Here is a 12,954-nt window from a genome sequence, read left to right on the forward strand (position 1 = left end):
TATCTACAGCATTGAAGGCCCCCAAGAACACAGTGGCTTCCATCATTCTTAAATGGAAGAATTTTGGAACCACCAAAACTCTTCCTAGAACTGGATGCCTGGCCAAACTGAGCCATCGGGGGAGAAGGGCCTTGGTCAGGGAGGTGACTCTGACAGAGCATCAGAGTTAGTTTGTGGAGATGGGAGAACCTTCTCTGCAGCACTCCACCAATCAGGCCTTTATGGTAGTGTGACCAGACGGAAGCCACTCCTCAGTAAAAAGTACATGCCAGCCCGCTTGGAGTTTGCCCAAAGGCACCTAGAGGACTCTCAGACCATGAGAAACAAGATTCTTTGGTCTGATGAAGCCAAGATTGAACTCTGGCATGAATGCCAAGCGTCACGCCACGTCCCTATGGTGAAGCATGGTGGTGGCAGCATCATGCTGTGGGAATGTTTTTCAGCAGCAGCGACTGGGAGACTGGTCAGGATCAAGGGAAAGATGAACAGAGAAAAGTACAGAGCGATCCTTGATGAAAACCTGCTCCAGAGTGCTCAGGACCTGACTGGGGCGAAGGTTCAGCTTCCAACAGGACAACAACCCTAAGCACACAGCCAAGACAATGTAGGAATGGCTTCAGCACAAGTCTCAATGTCCTTGAGTGGCCCTGCCAAAGCCCGGACTTCAACCCAATTAAACATCTCTGAAGGATCTGAAATTAGCTGTGCATCGACGCTCTCCATCCAACTTGGCAGAGCATGAGAGGATCTGCAGAGAAGAATGGGAGAAACTTCCCAAATACAGGTCTGCCAAGCTTGTAACACCATACTCAAGAAGACTCGAGGCTGTAATCACTGCCAAAGGTGCATCGACAAAAGTATTGAGTAAAGGGTCTGAATACTTCTGTAAACGTGAAATTTCCATTTTAGTTTTTTATGGATTTGCAAACATTCCTAAAAACCTGTTTTAGCCTTGTCATTATGGGGTAGTGCGTGTAGATTTAAGGGGGAGGAAAACAATTTAATCCATTTTAGAACAAGGCCGTAACGTAACAAGTGGAAAGAGTCAAGGTCTGAATAATTACCAAACGCACTCGTTATCTTTTTTCAATGGGAAATGCTGCGGGGTCACCATAATGCTTGTCAATTGTACTTTAAAACACGACAGGATAACGCTTCCTTAAACCTATCAAAACATGACAATTGATATCCCATAGGACTTATTACAAAACAGTTCATTGAAAGTGGGCTTTGTTCATTTAATGTTCCAACCCCAAATACAAGTAGGCTATTGTATGAGAGTGGTGAAATCTACAGTGAAGAGGCTTCTATGCAAAAGTATGTATAATCAGAGGAAATGTATATTAATACAGTAGAGGTACAGTTATGGTGGTCTTGGTTTGGCTGTCTTTAGTCTTTGAAACTAACATGTGCCACATCAGCGATAGGGGCCTTGCCTCCTTTATTCTCAAGACCTGAGTCACTGGCAAAGTCCTCATAGTCACTGCTCAAGTTGCCAAAATCCTCATTGTCAAACTCATTTAAGTCTTTCTTCCTCAGAGTGCATCCTGTCTTCTTTTGACTGGTGTCTTCCTCCTCTTCCTGCTTCAGTTTGTCAACCCTATTAGGTGAAAGCAGAATGAAAAAAATCATGAAAAATGTAACCCTTTAGATTTTTACAGCCTGAAAGTAGTGGGCCAACAGCACATTGTTATTTAGATACAAAGGCCTATTGAACTAACAGTGGATCGGGATTAATTGTAACACATTTGTTTTACTTCTTGGTCAGTTGAGTTCAAAATGTGATACTAACAACGAGATTTGTCTGCTACAAATTGATGTACAGTTGAAGTTGGAAGTTTACATACACCTTAGCCAAATTAATTTAAACTCAGTATTTCACAATTCCTCACATCTAATCCTATTAAACATTCCCTGTCTTGGGTCAGTTAGGATCACAACATTATTTTAAGAATGTGAAATATCAGAATAATAGTAGAGAGAATGATTTTCAGCTTTTATTTCTTTCATCACATTCCCAGTGGGTCAGACGTTTACATGCACTCAATTAGCATTTGGTAGCATTGCCTTTAAATTGTTTAACTTGTGTCAAACGTTTTGGGTAGACTTCCACAAGCTTCCCACAATGAGTTAGGTGAAATCTGGCCCATTCCTCCTGACAGAGCTGGTGTAACCGAGTCAGGTTTGTAGGCCTCCTTGCTCACACATGCATTTTCAGTTCTGTCCACACATTTTCTATGGGATTGAGGTCAGGGCTTTGTGATGGCCACTCCAATACCTTGACTTTGTTGTCCTTAAGCCATTTTGCCACAACTTTAAAAGTATGCTTGGGGTCATTGTCCAGTTGGAAGACCCATTTGCAACCAAGCTTTAACTTCCTAACGGATGTCTTGAGATGTTGCTTTAATATATCCACATCATTTTCCTCCCTCATGAAGCCATGCATTTTGTGAAGTGCACCAGACCCTCCTGCAGCAAAGCACCCCCACAACATGATGCTGCCACCACCGTGCTTCATGGATGCGATGGTGCTCTTTGGCTTGCAAGTCTCCCCCTTTTTCCTCCAAACATAACAATGGTCATAATGGCCAAACAATTCAATTTTTGTTTCATCAGACCAGAGGACATTTCCCCCCAAAGTACAATCTTTGTCCCCATGTGCAGTTGCATACAGTAGTCTGGCTTTTTTATGGTGGTTTTGGAACAGTGGCTTCTTAGGTTATGTCGATATAGGACTTGTTTTACCGTGGATATAGATACTTTTGTACCCGTTTCCTTCAGCATCTTCACAAGGTCCTTTGCTGTTGTTCTGGGATTGATTAACACTATTCACACCAAAGTACGTTCATCTCTAGGAGACAGAACACGTCTCCTTCCTGAGCAGTATGACGGCTGCGTGGTCCCATGGTGTTTACACTTGCGTACTATTGTTTATACAGATGAACATGGTACCTGAAATTGCTCCCAAGGACGAACCAGACTTGTCTACAATTTTTTTTCTGAGGTCTTGGCCGATTTCCTTTGATTTTCCCATGATGTCAAGCAAAGAGGCACGGAGTTTGAAGGTAGGCCTTGAAATACATCCACAGGTACACCTCCAATTGACTCAAATGATGTCAATTAGCCTATCAGAAGCTTCTAAAGCCATGACATCATTTTCTGGAATTTTACAAGCTCTTTAAAAAGGCACAGTCAACTTAGTGTATGTAAACTTCTGACCCACTGGAATTGTGATACAGTGAATTACAAGTGAAATAATGTGTCTGTAAACAATTGTTGGAAAAATTACGTGTCATGCACAAAGTAGATGTCCTAACCGACTTGCAAAAACTATAGTTGGTTAACAAGAAATTTGTGGAGTGGTTGAAAAACGAGTTAATGACTCCAACCTAAGTGTATGTAAACTTCGACTTCAACTGTAATCATAATTTTAAAGCAAACAGAATGCATAATTTTGTCTCAAACAAGGAGTTACAGTATGTTACAATTGACCCTCAGTTGTAACAGTGTTTGTGGTAAAATGAAACATTAAAAAATATCCTATAATTAACATGTGCATTTCAAGAATGAATGCATTTTTATTGAACATAAAACTATTTTGGGAAATACAATTTGCTGAGCGTGGCAGTGACTTGCCTCTTCACATGACTTTGTAACTAAACTGAGCATGTGCACGGTGAATCACATGATTCTAGCTCGTTCCTGATTGGCGATATTGAAAATGACAGGCTATTTCCCCGGTTTTCCCTACGCACTCATATTATTAGGGATTACTACTAGGTTACATTTACGCTAAGATGTGTTCATGTCAAGTGCAGTGAAAATAAGTTTCGTAATCGGAACAGAACTTTTTGCCTTCACCCCCATTTATTTATTTTCTATTTGTTAAGCACCTTGAAATGCATTTGTTTTAAGAAATGTGCTATAGACATGCAAATAAAATTTCATTTGATCCAGATTTAAAGCGCTAACATGAGTACTCAAACAAATTCACGAGTACTTGAACACGAAGGGTTTTCACCACTGAAGGCCATTTAAAAATGGCCAGAATTCTCACAATCATTTCATAATAATCTGTGTCATGACTTATCTGACAAAGACTTCTGTATAGTCGAAACGCTGTAATTATGGTGTTGATGGCGGTCATTCAAAACAAATTACATGCTAAATGAGAACATATTCATTGTAAGCTAAGTAATAACTAAAGGTAAATGTGTACTATTTGTTTTCACCCAGTAGACAGCAGTAGAAACATACATCCCTGTTTCCCAAGCAACACCTCTGCCAGCTTAGCCCACTACTTGTGGGCTTTAGACTCACACATACACCATAGTGTAGGAAGTAGGAACACTCACGGAATTACGATGGTCTCTTTCTTCCCACACTTGGCACAAAGCTCCAGCTTCAGGGCACAGGGTTTACAAATGACGTGATAAGCATCCTTCACGGTCTTCTGAGAACATTTCACACTGAAACACATAGAAACACTCCCTGAATACCCATGTCCTCCTCTCACACCCCTTCACTAGCCAACATTCCACCCATACATATCCCCAAAAGCTTCCCTTGGTCTTCCTACTAAAACAATTAAATTGGACATGCATGTTTGGTTTTGATTTGGAGTGGTAGCATCTAACAAGTGCATTTAATTCTTTCCTGGGCACTGCAAACGACGACTTTCCAATCAGAACCGTCTACAGATACACCTTCCAACACGGGACGTGTACTGCTAAAACAAGTAGTCATTTGCCGAGTACTTTTACTAGGTGTAAAATAACCCTAAACCTTGATCTAGGCACTTAACCCTAATTGCTCCTGTAAAACGGTTGGGGTAAGAGTGTCAGCTAAATCTAAAATATAAAACAATCAACTGTACGTCGAGCTTTGTAGGGCTAGATATGTATGGAACGCCGTTTGGGTCTTTGCGTGTCAAAAAAATACACTCGTTATTTGACGTGTCAAATAAGCTTGTTGACCAATCAGGACCTGAATATTTCTGCACGTCACAAAGCGTTCATCTTTTTTAAAATGTCATTATTACACTATCACTCGTATTTCATATGTTGGTCATAACAATTCATCAATACGTATGCTATGATGCTGGTGAAGTTCTCTTGCGCACGTTCTTCCCCAAAAACATAGCGAAACGACACGCTGTTTCAGTAGCTATATAGTTAGCCAGCTAACCATCTAAAGTAACCTAATTTATAAGACAGTTCATTTGATTACATTTTTTAATTTTACCTTTATTTAACTAGGCATGTCAGTTAAGAACAAATTCTTATTTTCAATGACGGACTAGGAACAGTGGGTTAACTGCCTGTTCAGGGGCAGAACGACAGATTTGTACCTTGTCAGCTCGGGGGTTTGCTCTAACCACTAGGCTACCCTGCCTAGTGGTAGCCTAGTGGTTAGACCCATCTATGTGAAGCTAGCCACAATAGTGGACTTTGTAGTTAGCCTTTAAAATAAAAGTATGTCATTGACAGTGATGCAAATGAATACAAACAGAATGCCATAATTGAATATATCATAATAAAGAAGGTTGGAATGTTATATAAAAATCAACCAAATACTATTCGTTCATTTGACAAAAAAATCTGTTGAAATCACACTGGATGTATTAGACTTTGGAATTGTAATGGGGGCATACTTATTTCACTGTACAGCCTTACCTACAGATTGTGGATCTGATAACATGGGTTATCAGTCTACTCCGTGACACCCAGAGAACATTAGCATTGTAGCTCTTATTGCTGGACTCTGAAACAACTTCACTGAGCCACATTTGTCAACCTACTAGGTGTATTGAACCTTCGTTTTCAACTCTCCAGAGACAGACAGCAGGAGCGGGAAGAGATGCTATGAATGATCGGCTATGAAAAGCCATCTGACATTTACTCCTGGAGGTGCTGACCTGTTGTACCCTCTATAACACTGATTATTATTATTTGACCCTGCTGGTCATCTATGAACATCTTGGTCATGTTCTGTTATAATCTCTACCCGGCACAGTCAGGAAAGGACTGGCCACCCCTCAGCCTGGTTCCTCTCTAGGTTTATTCCTAGGTTCCAGCCTTTCTAGTAGGGAGCTTTTCCTAGCCACCGTGCTTCTACACCTGCATTGCTTGTTGTTTGGGGTTTTAGGCTGGGTTCCTGTACAGCACTGTGTGACATTGGCTGATGTCAGAATGGCTTTTTAAATAAATTTGATTGAGTCCCGATGAATAACAATACTGCATGTTTGAGTCTGATAACTGAGGACGTTGGGAAAAAATATCTTCGGTATTGAGTAGACTGATACCCAATCCTTAGGTAAAGCTGTACAGTGCAATATGAATGTCAATACACACAAACTGACTGGGGAGGTGATTTCACACAGTCACACGATAAGTGCTACAACAGTAATATTTGCATAAACTCTTCACAGTTGTGTTCTGTGGGTGTCACCAAGTAGACTGATACCCCATTTCATTGCTTCACATTCCAACCTGGTTTTACATTATCTAGTCTAAATATGGCATGACTCCACCAATTGTAAAATTCTGCATCACTTTCAAAGAGGTGCTTTTATTCAGAAGGCAAACTGCAAATTCCACTATTGTGCCTACTCCTTATTGTGGCTAGCTTCACAACATATAACCCAGTCTGGTCAGCCTCACTAGCCAGATGAAGCTAGCTGGCTGCTTATAATGTTAACCATGTTGCCCAAAGCTAAGTAGTTGGCTAGTTATTTATTTTTATGAACCGAAGTTCAATTTCAATTGGCGAACAACAAATGGCTACCTATCTAATACTTAGAAGGATTCCTAAATCATTGCTAAGAATATTGAAATAACTGCAGTTTCTACTGGTCATTGTTTTCAGGCTGGTTGTATTGGTGCTAGCTAGGTACCAAGCTAAAGCTAGCTAGCTACCCCAGAAGTAGCGGTGGAACAAATAATGCCTTATTACCAACACGGTATTGTAAACATTGTTTGTGGACCAAGGTAAAGACAGATTCAGGATGGATATTCACCTGTAGTTTTCCTTATGTCCACCAACAGCAGTTAGGGACTGTCAACATAGTGACAAATCACATTATTCAAATTGCAATAGCTCTTTAACCATTACTCCTAAAACTTTCAAACTGGTTCTAGCTAACCCGATGGCAGAGACACACATTGCACAAACTTTTTTTTATCGATTTACATCTCACACTATTTGAAATTATTTATTTAATTTTTCAAATGACAATAGCTCCTTGGTCATGAGACCTACTGACTTCAAACAAGGTTCAGAATGTACACTCAGTGGGCCAACACATTTCACACCCTTTAGTTTGTCCATTTTCATCTCAGGCAATTTCACATGAATTTAATGATATTAGAAATATTGAAAAACAAAAGCTCCTTGGTCATGTAACCTACTAACTTCAAACTGAATGTCAGAATGTCCACTGACTACACTTCTGTATTACAAACCCTTTGTAGTTTGTCCATTTTCATCTCACACGTTTTTACATTAATTTCTCACACGTTTTAATTTCAACAGCTCCTTGGTCATGTGACTTACTGACCTCAAACTACTTTCAGAATGTCCACGGACTGGCGGGTTGAGGCGTCTAGTGAGGTAAATTGACCAATCCAGGAGAAGCTGACGGGAACTCCGGGTAGAGTTCTTTTCTTTGTGAAGGGCAGGGCGCCCTGGAATGGTTTTGCCCCGAGAGAGGGGCCCATGCCCTGGAAAGCGTTGTGGTGTCCTGTGAGCTCTCGGTCCTGGAATATGGGGCTTTTGGTCAAGCATGAAAATGTGAGGGCGGTTCCACCAGACAATGATTTGCTGTAGGGCTCTTGTAAACTAATCTTTACCTTGACAGGAAGCCAGAGAATGATGGCGCGAACGCATCCCTGGCTTTGGCTGGGAGGGTGGAGTTAAGTCCTGGGAGACTGAAAGTGTACTACTGACATCAGTCGGATCACAGAGTAGCTGTGGTGAAACATTTAAACACACGTCCCCTGTATACCTAGCTAACTCTAAACCGCAAAGGTTTGAATCCAACGTTGGTTTCGGCTGGTCCCACTAACAGTGGAGCACTAAATAGAGATGGAATGTGCTTAGCAGTTATGAACACTGCCAGGTCCCAGGTCCGCCTGGGTGTGGGACTCTACACATTCTATGTGGGAGCTCTCCTCCCACACTCCTTGGAGCATGTAGTGGAGATGGCATGTGCCTTACCATTAGCTGACACTACCAGGCCTCAGGCTTGCCTGAGTGCGGGACACCACACATTGTAGGTGGGGCGGTCTCCTCTACGCTCACTAGACTCGAGGTGGAGACTAAACACATTGGCCCCGCAGTGATAGGGCATTGCATGGATCTGGCTCATGCCCTACGAAGTGGGGAGAGGTATCTCCAGCTTGCCTGGGGAGGGAGCCCTACGCCTGATGTGGGTAGCACCATCCACACCCAGCGATTTTTTTGTGAACCCAAAAAATGGATGGAAGAAGCCTAGGTTCCTACTGGGCATGGATCACTGAATGTCAACTTGATTAAATTCAAAAGGAGCGTACCCACCAGTCGCGGTCGGACTCAAATCACCCATGGGGTGACTGTGACCCCCTCATGTGAAGTGAGGAATATTGATAAAGTGCTGGTAAAGGTGGTTCCTATGGCTGTGTCCCAGGCGGCTGACTGGGAAAGTAAATGATTGAAAGGGGATGATTATTTTCTGTTGCTTCTTCCGACACCCGGTTGATGGTGCCGCTAGATACTGCGACGGGTATTTGGTTTTCAATCCTATAAGTATTGCACTGGCACTTGATGTCGATTGGGAGTATAAAAAAAGAAGAAGTTTAAGTCCCCTGAAGGTCTGTAGCTGCAACTGATGTCCAGTTTGTAAGACAGAAAAGCCTCTGATTCCGCCGGACGTGATTCGACTGGATGTCAATTTGATGCTATCTGACTGTTGCATGCTACCCTTCGCGGTCACACTCACACCACCTTCGGGGTGTAAACAGAAAGACATAATTAAGAGTCTTGAGGTAGCCAAATGCCTTGTCATCTAATTAGTGACGCGCATGAATGGATGAACGAGATTCCACTGTCCCTACCTATTATCTAGCGAAACCACAGCCAAGGGAACAGGCGTGACGGAATCAGCGTGGAAAGAAGACCCTGTTGAGCTTGACTCAAGTCTGGCACTGTGAAGAGACATGAGATGTAGAATAAGTGGGAGGCCTCGGCCAGCGGTGAAATACCACTACTCTAATCATTTTTTCACTTACCCGGTGAGGCAAGCCCTGAGCGAGCGCTCGCTTCTCCCCGCTCCGGGGATAGTCACAGGTAGGGAGTTTGACTGGGGCGGTACAACTGTCAAACAGTAACAGGTGTCCTAAGGCGAGCTCAGGGAGGACAGAAACTTACCATGGAGCAGAAGGGCAAAAGCTCACATGATCTTGATTTTCAGTATGAATACAGACCGTGAAAGCAGGGCCTCACGATCCTTCTGACTTTTTGGGGTTTAAGCAGGAGGCGTCAGAAAAGTTCCCACAGAGATAACTGACTTGTGGCGGCCAAGCGTTCATAGCGGCATCCCTTTTTGCGCCTTTGATGTCGGCTCTTCCTACTATTGTGAAGCAGAATTCACCAAGCGTTGGATTGCTCACCCACTAGCACACACAACATTCTATAATAGAATTGTGTTATGAGTTATGGATTGCTCACCCACTAATAGGGAACGTGAGCTGAGTTTAGACCATTGTGGGACAGGTTAGTTTTACCATACTGATGTGTTGCTGCATTAGCAATCCTGCTCAGTATGAGAGGAACCGCAGGTTCCGACATTTGGTGTATGTGCTTGGCTGAGGAGCCAATGGTGCGAAGCTACTATCTGTGGGATTATAACTGAACGCCTCCAAGTCAGAATCCCCCCTAAACGTAACAATACCGTAGAGCCGCAGATCTTCGGTTGGCCGGGGACAGCCTGTCTCTTTTGGCAGGTGAGTAGAGCCGTTCGTGACGGGGTTGGGGTGTGGCCGGATGAGTTGCCGCCCCTCTCCTGATGCGCACTGCATGTTTGTGGGGAACCTGGTGCTAAATCACTCGTAGACAACACGATTCTGGGTCAGGGTTTCGTACGTAGCAGAGCAGCTCACTCACTGCGATCTATTGAAAGTCAGCCCTCGATCCAAGCTTTTGTCGGGGACGGAAGGCCTCTTCCTCCACCTTTACTTACGGGTTACCAGGTGCATGCAGAAGGTCCAGGGGCCAGACAGAGTGTGAGAGCTCAGGTGGGTAGAAGGTGTAAGACATTGGGCTCTGGATAGGTAGGGGGCTAGGTGGTGGTCGCCCATCTGCCCGGGCCCATCCTCTGGTGGGAATGTGTTTCAGGTTGGGACTCGCTGTGGAAGTCAAAGTGTCACCAGGTGCACGAGGAGGCCTCCCAAGGCGGGGGGCACTCAGAGTCCTGGTGACACTTTGACTACCTCGGACCTCAGACTCGGGGGGCTGTAGAGGTTGGAGTGGGGACTTAAGTCTCTGAGTGGGAATAAGCAGGCGGGTTACCAGGAGCATGTGGTTCCTGACAGCGGGACTATAGATGTCTTAGTAATTCCAGGGAGAAAGCTATACTCAGGCTGACCACACCACTCGCGCTGCGTGCGTGTTGCCAAGGGCTAAAATTAAAGTCCTGACTATTTCTGACACCGATCACGCTTCAAGTACTGCCTTTCCCTTCTCCTCATTGGTTTATAGAAGCAGGTACCCACATGCCATCTCCTCATTGGTTATACCCACGTGGGTGATTGAAAGACAACTGTGTTGCCGGTCGGTGTAGCAATACTATGAAAGTTTAGATGCCAATCACCATATAAGTTCAAAGATGAAAAAGCCTGGAAGGAGGAGAGATGACTAGAAACGATTCGGTTGACCGTTTATGTGTGGATTAATTGTCAGAATAGAGGACCTTGTGCATTCCAGGTAAAATAACAACAATGTTTATATCCCAGGACAAATTAGCTAGCAACAGCAAGCTAGCTAAATAGGACATATTAGCTAGCAAATTGACATAGCTAAATTGACATAAATGTTTAATGCTTTTTGACCTGTCCCCAAATTAATGTAATTGGTTCCGAGTTCGTTTTGATATTTTAACCTGCGTGTCGTGATCGCGATTGGTGTAGAGGGACAAAATAAATGTATGCACGATGGCGCACAGTTTGGGGTCCATGTAAGGCCAAGGGAGAGGGGTGTTGACCGGGTAGGGAGAGCAGGTGTGGAGGTCTGTAGTTCCAGGGAGTAAGCAAAACACTCTCAGGCTCAGGGAAAGGGCAGGGAGTGTAGGCCTAGAGGCCAGGAGTCAGAGGTCACCAGGTCAATGGGGGCCTGCCTGGAAGTCAGGAAGGCCTCAGGGAGAAGGCCCAAGTGAATAGGGGTGTAAGTGACACTGTCCTTCAGGGGAACAGAGCAGGCAATTCATGTAAAATTGTGTGAGATGAAAATGGACAAACAAAAGGGTGTGCAATATAGAAGGGTAGTCAGTGGATATTCTGAACCTTGGTTGAGTCCAGTAGGTCACATGACCAAGGAGCTGTTGAAATTACAGTTTGAAAAATTAATGTAAAAACATGCAAGGTGACAATGGACAAACTAAAGGGTGTGCAATGTGTAGGCCCACTGAGTGTAGATTCTGAACCTTGTCAGAATTCAGTAGGTCACATGACCAAGGAGCTATTGAAATTCAAATGTAAAAGTTCTCACTTTGTTTACACTCCTTAACCAATTCAACTGGGAATACAAAATGCTGCTCACATTTCCACATGTTTAACAGATTTGGAAAGGAAATTAATGTCCAATTCGTGAAAATAAGACCTGTGCATGTTGTGCACAATTTTTCCAACTGTCATACTTATTTGGAGTCTGGCTCAAGTGTGAATATCCAACCTGAAAACAACCAGTGTGTGCTTGTTTGTACAGCGTTGGCAGTGCTACTGATAGTTGATGTGGCGCTTGGCTTGCACATGCAAATTCAGCACACACAACATTCTATAATAGAATTGTTATGAGTTCTCTTTTTTGACACGCAAAGACCCAAACTGCGTACCATAGATACGTGGTGTAAATGCATGCACCTCGATTTGGCTCTCTTGGATCAAAACGTTCTCAAACGATACTGAGTGCATATGTATTTTGTGTGTGCGTGCGTGTGTGTGTGCGTGTGTGTGTAACGTACTAACCATGTTCGGGGTTGGGTGAGGGATTTGTATTTGCTGTACTTGACTTTCCACTCAATAACTTCCTTGCAGCGTTGGCACAACCCGTCGTGGACCTTTGAGTTTGCTATCTGCAACAATATCACCACCAGATTTACACAGGGAAAAGTAAAACAGACCTAAAATCAGCCCAGCATTATCTATACGGATGGTAGGCATAGTTGACAGACAGAATGAAACCAAATGGTTTGCTAGCTAGCCAACTGTTTTGCTAACATACTGCCATCATGTCTTGTACTAATGACGGCGCTATTTAACGTTAGCCAGTCAGTCATAGACCGTACCTTTACTTGAACACTTGCTCCATATTTGTCGTTCTTGTAAGCAGTCGTGTTTTGGTGCTTCTGTCCTCGCGAGCGAGAAGCGTTGCCTTTTTGAGAACTCATTTTGCTAAAATCAGAACTCAGATCCCACAACACATGGCACGACAAAATAACCCGGAAGAATATGCCTCGTCATGAGTGACGTCGAATAAAGAGTTACAATTTAACTTTGCAAAATCTCAATATCAACGTTTGATAGCATAAACATCCACATGTGAATATAGTATTGTTTTAATTGAAATATCGTATGGACACTTTCTCTTTTAGATAACGTATTCCCCTTATCCCAGTCCGCAAAAAAAAAATAATAATTACGTCATTCTACACCGAGGTAACGCCTTGAGCAATCTGAGCAATCTGATTGGCCTTTGTTAGAAAAT

General features: G+C 43.3%; 1 protein-coding gene across 1 annotated transcript; it reads right to left on the minus strand.

Annotated features, from left to right (window-relative positions):
* Positions 1-1,217: 1,217 nt before the first annotated feature.
* LOC112248195 (uncharacterized protein C9orf85 homolog) lies at positions 1,218-12,779 on the minus strand. The gene is made up of 4 exons (XM_024417019.2): positions 12,536-12,779; positions 12,216-12,322; positions 4,356-4,469; positions 1,218-1,600 (listed from the first exon to the last, which is right to left on the minus strand). Exons 1-4 carry the CDS (start codon positions 12,635-12,637, stop codon positions 1,390-1,392), a joined length of 534 nt encoding a protein of 177 aa, XP_024272787.1. The 5' UTR covers positions 12,638-12,779; the 3' UTR covers positions 1,218-1,389.
* Between the last annotated feature and the right edge of the window lie 175 nt (positions 12,780-12,954).

The sequence above is a fragment of the Oncorhynchus tshawytscha genome, linkage group LG04, assembly GCF_018296145.1.
Source record: "Oncorhynchus tshawytscha isolate Ot180627B linkage group LG04, Otsh_v2.0, whole genome shotgun sequence".
NCBI lineage: Eukaryota > Metazoa > Chordata > Actinopteri > Salmoniformes > Salmonidae > Oncorhynchus > Oncorhynchus tshawytscha.

Bases quoted from the DNA above. Each gene is read 5' to 3' on its own strand.
- LOC112248195 (XM_024417019.2), bottom strand. From the start codon at position 12,637: ATGAGTTCTCAAAAAGGCAACGCTTCTCGCTCGCGAGGACAGAAGCAC. The intron at 12,323-12,535 runs GTACGGTCTATG...ATATTGTTGCAG, and splicing joins GAGCAAGTGTTCAAGTAAAG to ATAGCAAACTCAAAGGTCCA. The intron at 1,601-4,355 runs GTGAGTGTTCCT...TTCACCTAATAG, and splicing joins AAAGAGACCATCGTAATTCC to GGTTGACAAACTGAAGCAGG.